A 20,229-nucleotide genomic window follows, 5' to 3' on the forward strand; every position below is an offset into this window, starting at 1 on the left:
ATTATTTATCAATTTCACCCATTTTTTTTATCTATATTAAATACGAGCGGATTAAATATTTAATTTATTTTTATTTAATTCCTTTTCTACTCGCTTATATCTGATCCGGCCCTCCCAGTTGCTAGCTACTCATAGATTCAAAGAACATCATCCAATCATTATTAATTACAACATGCATGCTAGCTGGATTAGCATTCACCAAATCATCATAATGCTCTAGCCTTTTCCAACATGATCAATGAACCATCTTTTCTTTTCCATTAATTTTGAGTTTTTATGGAAACGTTAAAAAGAACGACTTTTTTTTTTTAAAAAAAAAATTCTCGTTAATCAACCTTCTGTGGGTGGCCTATCTTTTTTCTTTTTTACGATATCTATTTTTACAAGTCTACAACCATTTAAAGAAAGTCACTCTTTGGTCCTTTTATTAATAGCAAACTATTGCTGTTTCCATTTCCTTTTTCTTTGTCACGAGACTTGCCACTTTCCACAAATGGTTTTGATCATTACACCATATTAATTAGGATGGCAAAATAAGTTCAAACTTATGTAGTTCGATCTGTTAATATTTAATAGGTTATGTTGTGATTCGTTATTATTTAATTCATCTTGACTTAAGCAAATTTTGAACAGTTTAGATCTATTAATTCGTTTTGACCCGCCCTACAAGCCCATGCGACACACCTTATATACTTCTATCAAAGTTTTGCATGAATGAAAATTTTGTAGCAATTAATTTCAAAGTACCAATAGGTTATTACTCCTCGAAGTAAATTTAACTTTCTTGTCTAGAAGACTTGGAACGAGGTCTAAGCAAAAATTAACAAACATAACCAGTTCAAGAAAAACCTCAATGAAATGATTTATAATTACAAACTACTACAAATTATCTTTAATTTTTCGTAATAACCATTTAATTTACCATGATTACCAGCTGCACATTCAAAATAGTAGAGGGAGAACACCTGATCTTTACATTTGCTACAATAGTTCATAATTACAGATCACTGCGGAAGTATGGATTACCAAAAAATGAACTGGAGAATGTGCCACCAATGTTGGGGAAAAGTGTCAGGAAACACATCAAGAAGAGTACACAACCCCACGCAAACCTCTCATTTCCAAGTGGGGTGATCTCGTCTTGTGCTGGTACTTCCTCTCCACCGCGGAAGAAGGTTGCAAACAGTCCCCATGCTAGACATAGCACACTTCCACTTAGACCACCTATCCCTAGCAACAGGGAAGTCGCGAAAGATAACAATGTAGCTGTGCTCCTGCCAAACATAGCTTGTGCAATGCGACCACCTTCTAGTCTTCCACATGGCAGCAGGTTTAAAGATGTAACAACCATACCTGCAAAACAAGGCATGACTACAATGAGGTGATGTAATGAAGTAAATTCCTTCTTACCAAACTTCTGGATAAATGGGGAAGAGGGACAAGTAAATTGTTTCTATTTTTCTTATGATATGTCTTTTACTTCTCCTAAAGCCTAAAACGGAATGCAGATTTTCGTTCCTTACCTAAAACAAGTGAAACTAACCGCAATTAGGATTGCTTATGGAAAAGATCAGACATGTATTCCGCCATACAGAATAATCTTGCTACTTCACCTCACAATTTGGCGACAAAGGTACTAAAAAGTAGTGTATGTGACAGTTGACATGCCACATTAAGAACTCTTCAGATATATCTCCAGAAGTTAAGACCCAATTTTATTACTTTAAGCCTCCTAGATTACCTTGTTCAACGAGCTAACAATGAAGATCAGTGACTATCTGGGAGTAAATGACTATCCATAAATAACCTATCCAATGATGCAGCTTTTATGTAGCTGCACCACTTGAATGATAAGCTATCATTTTTATTGGTGAACGCTAAGAGGAGTTCTTATTTATAGGAACGCGGTCATAAATGTAATCAAATGCTTTGAGGTCACACAATAAATTACTGTATGAAGTCAGCACACACAAAAAAGAGATTTCGAGAAACTCACCTAAAAGTCCAGCAAAAGCAAGGGGATCAACAGGAACTCCAACACCTTCAACAGCGTAAGGCAGAACATTCCCAAGATCATCAGTATATGGCCCAACAACGTATTGAATGAAGGAGAACAAAGGATTATTATAGAAGAACTGAGGTCTTATGTACCTGAAAAAATAAGAGAGGACAGTAAGCAGAAGTAATATAGAAAAGATTGCAGAAGAAACAGGACAATCAAATTAATAAAATCCATGCTGAAGAGGTATGGCGGGAAGGAGACAAGTACGACTTGCTTGAAAATTTCTCATAATGGCATATCAAATTTGCTCGTTAGTCAAGTCAATTCTGCAATTTTGTTTTTATAACCACAGTTTATAAGTCATGTAGGTCATATTAAGCAATGTGAACAACCAAAATTTGCATTCCATACGATAAGTGTATATGAGACAGAAATTAGGACAATATTAATCACTTACAGTGCATTGTTGCCTCCATTAAAGCTTCCATCAGCTACAAAAGCAGCAACTGCAAGTATTAGTGATGTCAAGTATGCACTTGCTGTACGAGCAACTGGAATATCAAATAGAGCCTTTTTATTTGGCAGCAGGGACTCATAGTTATTCATAACACCCAGGCACCCAGTCCAATTGGATGGAACAAGAAAAGATGGACTAAGTTTGACACCATAGCGCGCAGCAGTTACTCTTGTGGTTACCTGCCATGCATCAAGAAACATAGCAATTCTATTAAGCAAAACACAGCCATCAGAAGTTTGAAGCTCCCAAAAATTTCGTCCCATCCAAATGTAAAGAATGCACAGTTTTCATTTTGTACTCCTTTGATTGTCAAAAAACGGAACTCTTGGTGTCACTTGACAAAGAAGTTACATACACTAACTGTTCTCTGTTACACTTAGTCAATAAACCCTTACATCCCCCCCCCCCCCCCATTTCCTGATTGCTCTAACCATCAAAAGGTATTTCTTGTGGCCCACAAATTCTCCTTTTACTACAAGACGTTTAAAACCTTTTCGAGAGTACTGTTATTACTTATGCCAAGTCAAAACAGGACACAGTTTTTAATGCTATGACAAATCTCCCAGCATGGGGAAATGTTTATTTTTGAAGACAAGGTGTGATGGTTGCTAATGCTATGACAAAACAGGACATGCAGTTTCCAATGCACAATTATCATTTAGGACAATGTATGTTACACTAGCTATGTTCTTGTTGTTTGACAGGGTGTCATGCTTTCGTCATTGAAGCGTACAACCTGCTTCTGGTACTCATCACACAACTAATATTACATATATCAAACAAATTGCTTATCAAAGGCTCAGAAACGTAAGTGAAATGATGCTAATGCTGATAGGTAGTGGCAGGTCCAGGATTTCCAGTAAGAGGTTTCGAACATAAAATGTAGTGCCTAGGATTTGACCTTAGAACCTGCCCTCTAAACCACTGAGTCAACCTCTAGTCTCGTGTTTAGGTGATCTATATATGTACATAAAACATAAAAAATTAACTTATATATACAGTGTAATTTTTTGTCGAGGGGATTCCCGTCCCCCTAGATCCGTCCCTGCTGATAGGTCAAAACCATAGATAGGGTTCTACATGTGAACATGGGACAAGGAAGAATATGGATAGAACGGATATTTCTTAAAATATTCAAAAGCATCCCAATTTATGTTGTACCAATAGCTGAAGCGAGACTTCACAAGAAAATTTCATTTACATTGCAAACAGAATTTCTAAGAAACCAAATATTACAAACGTCTGACATTAACAAAAAGCAAATATGAGATCTGATTTAAAGCTTTCATGAGATTTAGCTATCAACTCACAACAATTTAAAAGAGAAATACGATGCATACCTCTGAAACTCCCAAAATGGTCAAGAAGCCACCAAAAAGAGGTACAACGTTGGCAAAGTAATCATCAATTGTAGCATCAGGCTTAACGAAGAAACCACTGGTCAAAGCTATAGTGCCAAATGTTGTTACGGCCAATGATACAGCACTGATATAACCCCAAGGAGTACTTAATTTGGTTGATTCAAATTCAAGATCCATCTCTGACTTGGGTTGTACCACGCAAGCCTGAAGACGAAAAAAGACCATCGACAATATTTGTCATTTACACAGGCAACCAAATGGAATATTTACTAAAACATCTGAAATACACAAGTTAGTCTTTTGCCCACACAAATAAATGAATCTCATGTGGCTTTCAAAGAATATATACGTAATGAATAGAATTAATTAGGGGGTTCATTAGAGAGAAGTATTCTTCTAACAAATCAACTACACCTTTTCTTTTTCATTTTTCTGGACTCCAATAGGTTGAGCTCTTCACCTACATCACTCTCCTCCTTCCTAAAGTTGATGTTTTCTCCACAATCAATACAACATGTAAAAAACCAATAGCACTAAAGTGAAATTTGGCGTTATGTATGGCGAAATAGTTGTGAATTTCCACCGAAAACTTCACAACTTTCTTAAACCAAGTAGCAAACATCCTCAACTAATCATAATGTAGTCCATTCACAGAAGCCTTAAGCTAATAGTGCATGACGAAACAGTCAAAATTATCTTTTTAAACATCTATGCATACCTGCTTTACTATATCATTTGTCTTTTCCTCCATAAACCACAAGACGACCTCCCTTCCGGCAGCATCTGATAACTTCTTCTCCAATTTGGGTATTACTTCATCAATAGGCCTCCTCAAGTTTCCAATGAAAATCCCCCCATCTCCAAATCTCCTCACATCAGTCGCGAAGAACGTATCAAAGCCAAAGCAATTCCTTAGCTGCCAAAGAAATTTTATACAAACATTAAGATATACAGAGAATAGATCTCTAAGACAACCAAGTAGCTATTAATAAGTACAACACAACAGCAGAGCATACACTGCTAATAATGTACACAAGAACAACTAAACCTCAATACTAAGCAAGTTTGGACCAATTATATAGTCCTCACTGGATAAGCTGCTCCATTTTAAGCTCATCTTACCCTCATATTATAGGGTAAAGTCTGCATACATCCTATACTACCCGGACCCCACTTGTAAAATTGCACTAGCTATGTTGTTACTCATATTATACAACAACAGCAGCTGCTCACCATGGTCCATGTATACATATGCAAAAAAAAAATATTTTTAAAGATTTATACATAAATTAGGCCGCATCCACTCTGAACTGCCTTTAAATTCTGAATTCACCTAACGATCTCAAGAAAAGAAAGGATTACACTACTTGAACAGAAAATTACCTTATTAAGATCAAGAGCTACAAAAGCCTCCTCTGCTTTTTCCAACCTCTCTTTCTCTTTGGACAAACGATCACGAACCAAATTTTTAAAGAAGCCCACAAGTGGGTTGCTAGTGGTTTCACTATCAAGCTCTTTCAGCTTTCTATCAGCTCTCTTTTTCTCAAGCTTTATAGCAGCCTCAATTGAGGGATTCCCCATAAACTTCTTGAATTCCTCATCTGTTTTCCAGTCCATTTCTTGCTGTTTCTCCCTCTCTATCCTCTCAGATTCAGACTCAGACTCAGACTCATGCTGAGGACCACTCTCACCCTCTTGAATATGGGCATCATTTTTTGGAGAATCATTTTCTTCTGAAGCCACAGCCATAGAAGAAGTTGAGTGTTCATCTTCTTCCGCAGCTTTAACATAAAAGTTCAATCTTTTTCTATAAGGAACATAAAGATTCATTGTTTTTGGGTTGTACGAGGAAAACAAGAAGAGGGTCTTTCGCCAAATTGGGTTTTTGGAAATTGAAGAAACAGGAGGTAGGTGATGGGGTCTCCTGTTTGTGAGTGACCAAGAAGAGGAGGAAGAAGATGAAGTAGCAGAAAGAGTTGCCATGTGGGTGTGATGAAAAATGCTCTGAACTGAAATTGGGTTCTTGGAAATTGAAAAACATTGTGGAATCCATTTAAGGAAGAGCAGTTTTCGAATGGAATGAGAAAGAGAGACGTCTAGAAAATTGGAGAAGTACAGTTGCAATGTATTAAACAGAAAGTGACAATGAAATTGAAAAATCGAAACCCCACAGTGATAATTTTGGATAATAATAAGATGCAGAAAATTTTGTGCAGCAGTGAGATTGGATTATATATTGTGTTTGATATAATTCCTGCGAGTCCAAATAAATTCGAGTTCAGTCACATCAACATTAGGATATACTGAAGGCAAAGGAAAAGAGGACAAGTGTCAGGTATGAATTTTACGCTATTTTATTCTTTTGGGTTTGCATACCTTTTCAAAATTCGTCAAATTACACTATACATATTATTATTTTATAGCTTTGATTTTTATAGTCATGTTTACAAGTGTATCCACATGAAATCAAGAGGGAGAGAACATGATAAAGCAAATTCAGTTGAAGCCAACAACATAAAAAAAAAATATATCCCAATGAAAAATTTACCCCTTTCTACTATATATGGAGATCAATTTTCATACCCAACATGAGGAGCTAAATATTTACTATGAATCCATACACGTCCTAAAAGTTCTTTTCTGCTACAAATATCGTTGCATTTTTCTTTCCCTGCTTTAAATCTTGCATCCTTCAAAGAATAGTGAATGTAATCACCGTTGCTGTTGAATTTGGGAAAGAGAAGTGCATCGTCGAGTCCTGCTGATTTAGTGCTACGCATGAAAAAAGACGAGGCTTCACTGATGAAAATAAGCCGTGTTTTGAACTCTTTTACTAACTTAACCGTATTTTGCAGAAAATTGAGTTGATAAACACGAACATGCTCTCGTGTCTGACCGCCAACGATCACTGAGTAAAGTAAATTTTGCTCATCACACTTGACCAGGAAGTGACGGCAAACAACACAAGCAAGTCGGGGTTTGTATAGCTGAGCAATCTGTTTGATCTGCCAGTAGCAGTACACGCCGCCTTGGAAGAAACCAAATACACCCACATTGCCATCCTGGCCTATGACCAAAAACTCACTACCCGAGTAGACAGGACTAGAACATGAAAGTAGAAAAGGTATTCCCTCATTGTCCATTATCATACTAGTCCAAATTTCATCATTCGCTCTCAAATATGAAATTCTAACGCGATACTTGTCCACACTCACTATTCCAAAGATCATCCAGTCTGACGAATCAAAAGGAGAAGCTGAGAATGACATAGTGTCACAACAATAATCTTCAGTTTGATCTGGAAGTTGAATTATTCGCTTTCTGAAAGGCTCCACGAAGAAGAGAGATCTTGGACCTCTAGAAACAAGAAGTACTCCATTTTTTGAATAACGGATTTCACATCCTGCCAACTCATTGTTGTTCATATAACAAGTCAAGTTAGTAAACGGATTATATAAGGTACACAAACCATCTTCTTGGTTTATACTCAGAAGCCAAACAGAATCTTGAAGGGATTCAGAAGAATGAGTAGTATTCACATCAACCTTCCAGCGTAAGCGTGGAGCAAGTGATTTCCATGATTTAGACACACTACGAAAATTCATGTAAGAGTGCGCGTCTTGAATAAGCAAGTATTGGGAAATTTCCCTTTGAAGGTCTAAAGAAAGTAGGTCACAGATGTTATTATTGGGCTGAACTATTTGCTCCTTAGCATTGTGCCACTTGACATGAGTTAATTCATCTGATTCATTTTTCAAATCATCGTCTCCAGTATTCTGTTGTGTTTTATATATCACCGGCCTAAATAAAAAATGACAAACAGTCAGAAGTCAATTAAAGCAAACTAGTAACATATAGAAAAAAAACACAACAGAAATTGATTCTTACATTAATGAAGGAATTGAATTATTAGGGTTACAATGGACACAAATGTTCTCCTGTGGTGACATGAATATGCTTTGATCCTTAAAATCGAAGGCATATAATTCATCCCTTTTGCTTATGCAGTGATCATTATCATCTTCGGTAAAATAGACACAATTTCCTTGAACAGGTGCGTATATTGCCGAGGAATATCCTCTGCTTAAAAAGATATACATCCCATTCAAGTCGAATATTCTGTTGAATTGTCTGATCGTCAAGTCCACATTCCAAACCTCCATGACAGAAGGTGATCCCAATTTTTGTTGAACCAGAAGCAATTGGTTCTGATAAGAAATCAATTGTCTCCTCCTATACGTAGCAATACTATCGGTAGGTGCTCTGGACAACAAAAACGGGGCAGTCATGCTTATCTTTGGTAAATCTTCTATGATGCCTAGTTTACCATTCATACATAGAGTATATATACACTTGTTGTTCAGGAATTCAACAGCATCACACAATCCAGGCGTCCAACTCTTGTCGAATTTTATAGTTTCCCACTGGGCGTATAAAGGAGGACGACAAACCAGGAAACACAACTCTCTCTTCAAGAATAGAAAAACGTTGCAGAGGTAACCGTTGAATCGATAATTGTTTCTTCTTTTTTGATCAATGTGTAAGCTCTGAGTATTATTAGTAATAGAAGGAGTGACAATACACTTGATTAATTTCTTACTTAAGTATTGGAAGTCAGGAATTAGAGGAAGCTGAATTTTGGTGTGATATTTGGAGTTCCAAATAAAACATTGGTGCGGCAGATTGTCAAGAAAGAAGCCCCATTTGTCCTGAAAACCTAGACACACCAAACCTTCTTTGTTAACATCAATAGTTGTGTGCTCCATTGTTGATGAATATAGAATGACTAGTAATTGTGTTTTGTCCTGTATTTATATTGCATCTACCCTTCTCCCATTCCAATTAACATTAGGAAATCAATATTTATGCGGTAATTTTTTCAATAAGTAATTTAAGGCAGGTTGAATCCTATTTGGATTCTAACAAAAATAGTCTCCTAATAACTGGGTAATCAAATTCTTTCCTTTTTCAACACTAATAACAACGAAAAAGGATTTTAAAAAAGGGAAAAACATAGAGCCGTTTGGATGGGCTTGAAAAAAGTAACTTTTATGTATGAAGTGTTTTTAGAACTTTGAAGTGCTCAAAGTTATTTTTTTAAATAAGCAGTTGAGTGTTTGGATAAAAGTGCTTATGTTGAAAATAAGCGTTTGAATTTTAGGGTTAAAAGAATAAAAATGGTAGTTTGGAAATTTAGTTAAAATATAAGGGATATAAAAGTAATTTCTATGGTCAAACAAAATGGCTTTAAGAACTTAAAAAAAATAATTAGAAATTCTAATTTTTCATTTTTAACTGACTTTAAAATTTTTATAGTTTAAAATTAACATTAAATAAATACGGATTTATAAAATTGATTTGACAACTTAAAGCCCGTCCAAATGGCTATTACTTGAGGAAAAGGAAAAGGAAAAGAACAAGGAGAGAGAGGGAAGAAAGGGAAAAAATAAATGGGGAAAAAGGTGGCAACGTGAGTGACCTTGTGTTTTAGATGCTCGACGATTAAACTGCTACGCATTTTGATGGAGTCTACCATTAATTCTCTTCACTTTAGCCTTTGCAAATATCACCATTCCAACTACATAAACCCTCTTCCCCAATTTACTCATCTTCATTTCAATCTCCGCTCCGTCTCTACTTTTCACCTTCAAGCTTCAAGACGCATTTCCAATTTTCCTCAGGTATTCCTTCCTAATTTTTTTTGTTTTTTAAAAATTAATGCTTATTTCGTACCTGGAATTTGATTTTCTTAGGGAGTTGATGATTTGATCGGCGATTCTCGAAATTGGAGCCGTCATCGAGGCAACATAGTGACTGGAGATCATGATGAAGATGAAGATGATGAAGACGAAGAAGAGGAAGATCGAAGCTTGGATCTACTGGTTAAATTTGTACAGAACGTATTCAAGAAGCTTTCTCGAAAAGCTAGGAAAGCTGTTCGCTCCGTTTTGCCTGATTCTATTTCTAGTCAATTGGTATTCTTCTGCTTAAACCTCATTATCACGATTCAGTTTAGCAAAATCTAAGTGTTTTTATCTCTAATTCATGCTTTCCATGAGTTTAGAATAATAACTCTGATATTGAGCTCATTTCTATATCAATCATTCGGGGTCGACTACATACATTTAGCTCCTACTATTAAGATGTATTATGTTTCTTTTTAGCAAATCCAAATAGAATGGGCCTTGTTTTGTTGCAAAGAAGGAAAACTAATGGATTAGGTCTGCTAGCTTGGACCTGTGACATTGGGAGGGGAAATAATGAAGGAAAACAAAGACATAGTAGCAAGATGATTACCTACTTCAGTAATCATGTTAGGTGTTTAAAGTTTCTGTGACCGTTTCTTTTCCCCTGGTGAATGATGATTTGATTCGAGACCTTGTAATCAAAGTTACTTTCGTTTTTAGTCCACCTACACTGAGATTGTAGGACTTTATTGATTTGCTTTCTTGGATGTAATGCTTTGTAGCTTGTCCCGGTAAAATGCCCTTTAGAACGACTAGAATTACCTCCTCTTTGTTTGAAAAACTAATATTGTCCTGACTGATGCTCACCATAAATCACAGTAGCATCCCTTATCAGTTCTGTATAGTGCTTCAATATATATATGTTTTTCAACATTATTCTATATCTTCCTTCTTAAACAAAAAAGAAGCAATCTAGAAACCTGTGTTTTATCCTACTGATTGATTTCCCTTTAGTTTCCAAGCACCTTGACTTCCTTTCTCTCCACTATGGATAAAATTTCTTTTTCCTTTCATTATAAACCTTGATAACATCAAGGATAAAACAGCAATCATGCTTACCTAATGTTACACCTAATACCCTAGTAAGTTTAGCCTGTGAAGACTGATGCATCTTTAAAAGTATATCATTAAAAACAGCGGTAAATGGGTATTACCTGTTTTATGGATCTTAATGACTCAAAAGATGTAAGATCTCAGGGATCCTGCTTGGAATTCACATCACACAGAAAGCCATTGTGAATCCATTTGGAAATTAAATCCAAGATTCTTATGATCAACTGTAACTAACATCAAAAAGCCTCTTTTTACTATGTCAGAATTACAAGGTTAGCTCTTCTTTTTAGCCTGATTAATGCTCAAAGTGTGAATGCCTGCTCCCTAAGGAAGTTTACATAATATAATTATAGTTTTGATAATATAAGGAAGTTGTCTTGATTATTGTTGGAGACTGATATCATTATTCTGCACAACCATGTTATTGGTAGATGACTGAAAGTTATGTATTTCGCGTTCTTTGATGAGTGACATTACAAATGAAATTACAGAGATAACAATATTTTAGACAGTACTGAGCTTAAAGTCATTTATGTATATAAATGGATTATTACTTGATCCTTCTAATGGATAATTAAGCAGAAATGTTGATGTGAAATTATGCTGATAATAATAAATTATCCAGGAGAAGTGTCTTAAAATCTGCTTGGTACGAATATGTGCTCCAACAGAACCACTGTTAAATTCATCCTCCATTGGTGGATTTCCAGTCCTCCCTTTTGTATTTATACACAGTTAATTTTAGTAGGTTCTTGTTTGCATATACAAAACTGTGCTTTTCTTTAAATGTATAAAATCTCCACTAATACAACATTTTCTATAGTTATAGAAAAATGTTTCTTTTTTTTTTATGTTTTCTCTGGTGTTCTTTTGGTTCTCATTGATCTCCCTGTTTCTAAAATATGTCATCTATGTATTAACTCAATAGTAAGTAGACCACCTGTTTTTGTACCTTGTATCACATAGTTAGCCATATTTCCCTCTCCATTGAAGACAAACTGATTAGATCTCAGTAGATAAGAATTGATGAGCAAGAAAATGGGGGAATATTGCTTCATGGTGAAAAAGAATATTGTAATAGAGAATTTTGAACTTCTCTTAATGAAAATAGATGAAGCGGAATGAGCACTCCAACACATTCCTGCAATGTTGACTTCCTCATTCAAATAGTCACTATGCAAGGAGTTACATTCCTCATTCAATAATTCGTTATGCAAGCTCACCGTGCCATTTATTCATTTTTCTCTTCATTCCCAGCTCAAGAATTTATTAGTTTCTCAATTTGAACTGAAGAATTTATTAGCTTCTCATTCAATTTTTTTGTTCATGGATTTTTGTTTTTGTATTCCAATTTAGCAATGTTTGAGAGAGTAACCTCAACCTTCATTTTCTATTATTATTTCTCAACGAGTGTTTCCCCTTTGTGTGACTATATAGAGTTGCACATCTGCTTTCCACATTGGCTTGTTTGTTAGTAACATTAGTTTTACTGGATGTAGGTGTCATTTTCTGTTAACGGAGTTATAATTTTGACATTTTTGTGGCTATCAAAGGCAGTTCTTCAGGTAAGTCTTTCGCGTGTTTTCTGTGATAATGCAATATCTGGTATATTACTTTGTAATATACTTTCTATTCTAATCTGTCCTTTTTTGAGACACATTCGGTGGACATGTTAGACTTCAATTAATGCATTGAGCTCTTCTAAATTTTGAATGATTCAACTTTTTTACTCTTTCAAGTTGAACCAATCTTGTGCTCACTGCATTATATATACTCCCTCCGTCCCAAATTATGTGATACTCTTTCCTTTTCGTAAGTCCCAAAAAGAATGACATTTTTCTATATACAGTAACAATTTAATTTTAAACTTCACGTTCATCCTTAATGAAATAATTTACTGCCAAAGAAATTTCTCAGGATTATGTTAGACCACAAGTTTCAAAAGTCTTTTTGTCTTTTTTTCTTGAACTTTGTGCCCAGTCAAATACCTTCACATAAATTGGGATTGAGGGAGTATATGATTTTGTTCAAGCAGACAGATTATGAAAAAAAAAAAGATTTAACTTGTATGTACTGCCAATAGCATCATAATACGGTCTAGAACACTCAAATTGTTGATTGCTTATTATAACATAAAATCTCTTTGTTGATTGATCAACTATACAATTCTTTGGTAATTGAGTCTGTTTAGTAATTAGTATGAAAATAAGTGTGCCACCATCTCATCTTTTTTTCCCTTGCACTTACCCTTAGTCTGGATTACTCCTCTTTGCAGTTAATATTCCCTTACTTTGGTCTTTATGATTTCCAGGTATTTTGCACCCTTGGGAGCGTAGTTTTTGCTAGTATCTTACTTATTCGAGGAGTATGGACAGGCATATCATACTTACAAAATAATCGCAACCTTAGGACAGATGATGATGATAGTCGTGCATGGAGTGGAGTGCAATCTGCAAGTTAACTGGCTGGACAATGTATTATTCCTGCTAAGTCTGGAAAGTAGCTCATGGAGATGACAAGTTGAGGAACTGCAATGTCCAATGATGGCTACTCTGATTCTATTCGGAAACAAATAGTACAGAAAATTTCCCAACGCAATAATCGGGTTAAGGCCCTTCTACATCTACTGAATTAAATCCGACAAGGTCGAAGCTGGATCATTTGTCCTTTCTTATGTGTATGTGGTGTAACTATGGTGTAACTAGGATGTCAAATTTACTTCACAAAATGTTAACCGTCCAATTCATCAACTTATATTTAAGGAATATAAGTACACACTATTAATATGGAGGCTACTAGCAACAGAGAAAAGTAGCAGTGCGTGTTTATTTACTTTGGTATTACATGAAAAGGCCCCATATTTATTCTGCTATTAATGCCCAAGAAGCACCTGAGGTGCGCAAAATGAGCTCACACACTTTATCAAGGCCGATACATTACAATCATGTCCAGGAAACACTAGCATTAGCACTGCTTGACATGTTATAGTTTTATATTTATACTTTGTCAACTACAGATAGCAGAGGAACATCGAGGCCGTTACCACAATTCACGAACTGGTAATTGACAATGAGATGGCCTTGCTGGTTTCCGATTCCATCAGTGTCAAGTCGACGGAAAACATTGACATCCAAATCTAGCCCTCCATTACTGCATCTATCAACAATCCTCACTGTTACCTGAGTCCTTGTCCTAGTATTTGTCACCTGCATAATTTTTGTATGTGTCATCGTCTATATAATTCATAGCTATCGCAAGTTATAATGGACAAAATTTCTATTTTATGTTTAAGTCAAATTTCTTTTTCTAGTGATTACCCGCAAGCACCTGCCACAGGCAGATTGGCCTTGAGGACCAGATGGACCACAGAAAGCAGTCCAGCCATACTTTTTCCGCCATGCCAGTGGCTTATTAGCATCCCAAGTGGCACAATAAACACTGGCCCTTATATAATCCCACCCAATATTCTGTGGATTATACAGATGATACGTTGCTCTCACATTATTTGCTGATTGTCCCACCATGGCATTATTGGCACCACCAACATCTCCGCTGCCATACTGCTCAGCAAAAGCTCCTCTGGTGGTCAGCCAGATGCTAATCAGTTGCACTAACAAGCAAAGACTCAACTTACCCATTTTTTGGTTTTGTCTGAGATTTTGGTTGCAAGAATTGTGATAGTGTTTGGCTATTTATAGTGCTAGTCATTTGTGAATTGTACTGTGAGACCCCGGCTTAAGATAAGAATTCCTACATCAGCAGTAAAAAAATGGAGAGATATTGGATATATAAGTAAGCAAGCTTTACCACTAATGACGTGTTTTAAAGCCGTGCGGATCTAGATTCAAATCGGACAATATCACTAGTGAGCCGAGTCGTCACATATACCAACCACTGCTCTGTTACATGTTTTGGGGTAACAAATCTAAGTTTTATGCATAAATACTACTCCGTCTCATATAACTTGTCAATTTACAAACTAAAGATGGAATTAGCTCTTTAGCTTCACTACTAGATATATCTAACTTTATTTATACTTATTTTTCGATTATAGTTAGATTTGATCTTTAAAGCTACCTCTAATAAAAATGCTAAAATATTTCTGGCAATTATTCAATGTTATCAAAGTTTCGTTCACCTAATACAAAGATAATAGGGGGATCTTTAGCTTCTACCATTGGTTAAAGCTTCTTCAAATCATAGCATTACATGTATGGCGGCTCTTAGGAAAAAAGTCGACTTTTGGGCATTTTTTTATTTGTTAATCCCCGTTCTCAGTGTAATGCATTTCTTAATTATGTTACAGTTGATTTTTCTTTTAGGAAAATCTACACAACTAAGCTAACATAAGTCATATATTTACTCCTTAAATTCCTCCTTTAAAACAATTACTTAACAAAGTTAAAGTATTATTTTAATAGCAAATTTACATTTCATGCATAATTAAAAATTGTATTTGGCTAAAAAAAATTTCTCATTTATACTATTCATCTGTCCGTATTTCTCTCTCACGATATGACTCCACCAATTTAGCTAGATTTATTTTTAATTTCTTTGAGTTCAAATTAGAATTTTTTCTACTACATATTTCTTTTTCCAATGGCAAGACTATTGCCGAAGGAAAGTCATCCAAACATAAAATATCAAAGAGATATGTGATTTCTTTAACGTATCCACTGTATCAAGACACATCATGTATTGAAAATGTATCATTATATAATGTATCAGAAGGTTATCATTATGTAATGTATCGAAAAAGTGTTATTTATGTGATGTATCATAAATGTATCATCATGTAATGTATTGAAAAGGTATCATGATACATTATGTATCAAAAAATGTATCATGATACATCATCTATATAAAGGTATCATAATGTAATGTATGGAAAAGATATCATGATACATCATATATCGAAAAGGTATCATGATACCATCAATTACATAATCTATGTGATTATTCTCCGCGTTCATAATTCCTGAATGTAGTATTAGAACTTGATGGTTGACATAGTTCTTTTTTTTTTTTTTTGGTAAAATGGTTGACATAGTTGATACACCAAAACAATAGACTAATTTTGATACTTCAATTCACAATCCCCAATAAACAAAAAGACAACAAAACCATTGTCAAATTTTGTTTCTGAATTTATTTTAGGATAGATTGTTACTGATATCTCCATTACAATTCTACAACAAATCAATAACATAAATTTCATAAATGAATGTAATTGATCAAATTATTGCATTAATTACTCGCGTTAGTTAAGGAGTTGCCCATCTAATAGCAACAATCTGAAATGTTTCTGTGATACAATTGCACCGAATTCCAATACAAAAAAATGAAGAAAAAAAATAGCTACGTTATATAAATACATTTATACTATAGCCTTGCATGGATTTTTTTTTTTTATGCTTACCTTGAAATCTATCAAAATTATAAGAAACTATCACAACCCACAATATTGGGTCAAGGCCCACACACCATTTAGACCTGGCTGAACTCGAGCTATAAGACCCGAAGGTTGCATCCTTTTTTGATGGGCCAATGGGCTTAAATAGGAGTGATTAGGACCTAAAGAGAATGGGCTTGTTATATCAGGAAAAAAAAGAAGGAAAGATTGTAAAATAAAAACAAAATTATACTCCTACTACTAATAGTCTACTAATAATAATTATTATAACTATAATACAAGTCAAACCCACCACCACTACAAAAGTAATAATATAAGATCTTAATTAAGGTTCGTTTGGATGGAGCGGTGGACGAGGAGAACATGGTTTATATATATACAATATTCTTTAATAGAAATTATTTATAAATATTTTCTCTTGATTTTTAGGAGAATTAATTTATATGCAATTAACATAACATAAAACATTATCTTAAATTTGATGATAAGCAAATTGTCTTCCAAAATGAGGTTCAAGTGTTATAAAAACCAAAAGCAATTTCCAAATATTAGCTTCATTGGACATTTTTCTACAAGTTAAAGTCCTTTTCAACATTACAAAACAATTAATATAAGTAACTTTTTATGCCGAAAGTAGTTATGTCAAATACACAGCGCTATCTTAGGGGACAATGTCCTTGATCAACTCAAAGTAAATGAGACGGAAAGAAAGTTTACAATATTTTTTCGATATCAATTTTTCATGTTATGCTATATTATATATTCTCTATAATATTTACTTATAATACTAAATAATATCTGAATAAATAATATCGTTACAAAGAGATTTGATGGTATACAAACGTTTTTATTATGCTAGAGAAAAAAGAAGATGGAGAGTGGAACACACAATCTTTAAAGTTCATGGCAGGATTTTGTGCTGCTTCTTATCCTTTAATTTTTCTTTCACATCAGATTACCTTTAAAAATAAATTTGTAAGTACATAATAAGAATATATTAGCTTTTTTTTATTTGGAAATATTCTAAATTAAAACTACATGCGCATGTCACGCACTTTAATTTATATTAAATAAAGAACATATATAGAAAAGATAAGAATAAATTAAAAAAAAAATAGAAAAGATAAAAAAAAAAAAAGTGAGCTTCTTTGTTGTTTCCCCTGCTAGCTGCTGAATTTATGAAATAAAGCTTCAATTTAGAGATGCACACATATTTGTCGGTGGATATGATTCTAATTAAGACATATTGCTTGTGTTTTAAGGTATATATGTTTTGACTTCTCTCATTTGCACCATTTAAGGAGACACTCCTAACATGAAGGAAATATTGGATAAAAGGAAAAAAAGTCGACTACGATAGATTGATGAGATACATTTAATTTGATGTTATATAATTTATTTATTTATTTTTTTTGGGGGGGGTTCAGTCTTCGAAATCTGTATTGGAGTCCTGACTAAATTTGAATCACGCACTGCAAGGCTCATTCAGGGATGACGCTCCCTACATTATTTTTCTCCATACCCAAAGCTCAAACACGAGACCTCTGGTTAAGGATAAAAAAGTCTCACTCCTACACCACAAGTCATGTTATATTATATATATAGTTGTTAAAAAACAAGGAAATCAAAATTTATTAAGAATTAAAAAACAAGGAAATCAAAATTTATTAAGAATTAAGCTGGTTAGGTTGTTGACAAATTGCCATGCGTCATAGCTTGATTTATTCAGTCTATTTCAGCCCAAATAACTTTTATTAATTCAGTACATTTAATTTATACTAATACAAATTTAGTTCAACCAGCCCATTTAATACCCCAATCAAGGGCAAATCCGCCTGTATTATGATACCAAATTTGTATGAATCCAATACTTTCATCTCCAAGTATAAATTTATGTTTAAAAAGTCACTAAAAATTCTAACAAAATAATACATATGAACCCATATAACTTTTGAAATACAATGAGTTAATTCAAAATTATAAAAAGTTAACCCCATTAAGTTCAAATTCAAGATCCTTCTCTGCCTTTGGTTGGATTATGATTCTGAAGTTAGTTATACAAGGGGATTCTTCAAAAAATAATTTTTAAAATACGATGAGTCAATTTTAAAAATATAAAAAGTTAAATTCATAAAGTTTAAATTCTGGATCCGTCTTTATTTTAGGTTGAATAATGATCTCTAAAGTTAGTTACACAAGGCGATTCTTCAAAATTTGAGTCAAATACATTAGAAGACAAATTTTATATTCCTAATTAGATTATGTATTTGATTCGCGGATTAAGTCGTTTTAGAATTATAATTTTGAGATTATATTTTTTGGACTAATTTATCCCATATAATTTAGATGGCCTAAAATAATACCAAGTTGAATGAATAAGATGCTGTTCACTTTGGACTTATCATGCCCCTTAAGAAACAATAATTGATATCAATATTTTACTAGCTATAATATCATATTAATTGATGTTTAGTATTAGGTCTTGAAAAATGATTTGGAGAAGTAATTACTATTAAGGGTAAGATATGAAAAAAATGTCTTTTTTTAATATATTAAAAGTGACAAGTAAAAGTGAAATCTATTTTTGAATTAATGAACAAGTAAAAGTGAATAAAGGGAGTATTAACAAATCTTAATTGATGTTTGAGGAAGAGAATGAAATCGGAGAAATGACAGCTATAGTGTTGATGAAAATGGGTATAAAAAGGAGGTGGTAGGTAGCAACTATGGTATTGATGGCGAAAATATATTACAATCATGGTTAAACCTCCATGACATATGTTACAATTTAATTTGTCGTTGTGCCATGTCATTGTGAGTGTATCTCACACACTTTAAATTTTTGGCTGATTGTCAAAAAAATGTCAAATAGGTATCAATTCAAAGTGCTAAAGGTGTTCAATAGGTACAAGTCTTAGTTGAGATGATTAAGTAAAATATGCGGACAACTTTAAGTGTCTGTAGATGATTTAAGCCTTTTTTGATATGTTAAAAGTGACAAATAAAAAAAATTATTTTTAAAATAATAAATAAATAAAAGTGAATGAAAGGAGTACTTTATTTTTTCCATTACAGATAGTGTAATTAATTACTTTAAATAAATTAATACAATCCTGGTTATATAATATATAATCCCCACAAGTAATTATGGGTTCTAAGTCTTAATAAGTTGTAACAATAAATTATAGCATCCATTAGTAAATGATCTATTCTTGGATTTGTTGCTTTAAACATTGGCAAAGCATCTTAATTACGACCAAGAACTTTGGTTAGTGCTTAACCCGCATTTCGGATGGCTCTAAATCATCTTGAAATTTTGACCGGTTGTCCTTGTTTCAAAATAAATGGTTTAAACTACGGTCTAATATTTTATCTATAAAATTAAATAATATATATTTAAATATATATATAATTTAAAGTAATTTATGCAACTTTTAAAAAATGGCCGAATATATCAATAACTTTTTAAATTTATCAGAAAATTTTATTAATAGTTTGATCAAATTTCTAGAATCAATTTATTTTGAAAAGTACTTTTTAAAAAAGTATGTGTTTATCTAATCAAATTTAAAAACACTTTTTGAGTAACAATAAGTGTTTGATCAAACTTTTAAAAATTCCTTCTAAAATCTATTTTTTACCTTATGAAAATCTACTTCCGGAAAATTGATCAAACACCTCACTTTTTGAAAATAAGCATTTTTTAGAATGAAAAAAAAAATACTTTTAGCCTCCAAAAGGTTTACCAAACATACTAGATGCTCGAACTATAGCATATTTCAATTAAGCAATCGAAAACATGATAAAATATTGGAGAAATATCGCAAATAACCACTATAGTAAACTTAATCAGGTTCCTTAGCTATAGTTTGCATATGTACGAGGTGTAACTACAGTTTAAGCTGCCTAGTTTGTATAATTTGCGGATACATTTGTATAATTGAGTTATTTTTGTATAAATTCGAAATAACGAATTTATATAAACACAAACATCTGAACTTTAAACAATAATACAAGTTATATTATACAAAATTACATTATACAAAAGTTATACAAATTATATTATACAAGAGCCCGTTTGGATGAGCTTAAAAAAAGTAACTTTTATATATGAAGTGCTTTTAAAACTTTGAAGT

At 33.4% G+C, this 20,229-nt stretch overlaps 4 protein-coding genes across 4 annotated transcripts; 1 reads left to right on the plus strand and 3 right to left on the minus strand.

Moving 5' to 3' along the window:
• Window positions 1–837: 837 nt before the first annotated feature.
• LOC129885654 (probable zinc metallopeptidase EGY3, chloroplastic) lies at window positions 838–6,079 on the minus strand. The gene is made up of 6 exons (XM_055960014.1): window positions 5,264–6,079; window positions 4,599–4,796; window positions 3,860–4,084; window positions 2,460–2,698; window positions 1,997–2,151; window positions 838–1,353 (listed from the first exon to the last, which is right to left on the minus strand). Exons 1-6 carry the CDS (start codon window positions 5,861–5,863, stop codon window positions 998–1,000), a joined length of 1,773 nt encoding a protein of 590 aa, XP_055815989.1. The 5' UTR covers window positions 5,864–6,079; the 3' UTR covers window positions 838–997.
• A 187-nt stretch (window positions 6,080–6,266) lies between these two features.
• Window positions 6,267–8,831, minus strand: LOC129885653 (uncharacterized). Its single transcript, XM_055960013.1, has 2 exons — window positions 7,769–8,831; window positions 6,267–7,681 (listed from the first exon to the last, which is right to left on the minus strand). The coding sequence occupies exons 1-2, from the start codon at window positions 8,644–8,646 to the stop codon at window positions 6,451–6,453; spliced, it is 2,109 nt and encodes a 702-aa protein (XP_055815988.1). The 5' UTR covers window positions 8,647–8,831; the 3' UTR covers window positions 6,267–6,450.
• A 444-nt stretch (window positions 8,832–9,275) lies between these two features.
• On the plus strand, window positions 9,276–13,470 carry LOC129885655 (protein SHORT HYPOCOTYL IN WHITE LIGHT 1). The gene is made up of 4 exons (XM_055960015.1): window positions 9,276–9,561; window positions 9,634–9,855; window positions 12,180–12,245; window positions 12,992–13,470. Exons 1-4 carry the CDS (start codon window positions 9,403–9,405, stop codon window positions 13,139–13,141), a joined length of 597 nt encoding a protein of 198 aa, XP_055815990.1. The 5' UTR covers window positions 9,276–9,402; the 3' UTR covers window positions 13,142–13,470.
• A 6-nt stretch (window positions 13,471–13,476) lies between these two features.
• Window positions 13,477–14,362, minus strand: LOC129885656 (pathogenesis-related protein PR-4-like). Its single transcript, XM_055960016.1, has 2 exons — window positions 13,998–14,362; window positions 13,477–13,886 (listed from the first exon to the last, which is right to left on the minus strand). Exons 1-2 carry the CDS (start codon window positions 14,316–14,318, stop codon window positions 13,677–13,679), a joined length of 531 nt encoding a protein of 176 aa, XP_055815991.1. The 5' UTR covers window positions 14,319–14,362; the 3' UTR covers window positions 13,477–13,676.
• Between the last annotated feature and the right edge of the window lie 5,867 nt (window positions 14,363–20,229).

The sequence above is a fragment of the Solanum dulcamara genome, chromosome 4 (assembly GCF_947179165.1).
Source record: "Solanum dulcamara chromosome 4, daSolDulc1.2, whole genome shotgun sequence".
NCBI classification, from domain to species: domain Eukaryota; kingdom Viridiplantae; phylum Streptophyta; class Magnoliopsida; order Solanales; family Solanaceae; genus Solanum; species Solanum dulcamara.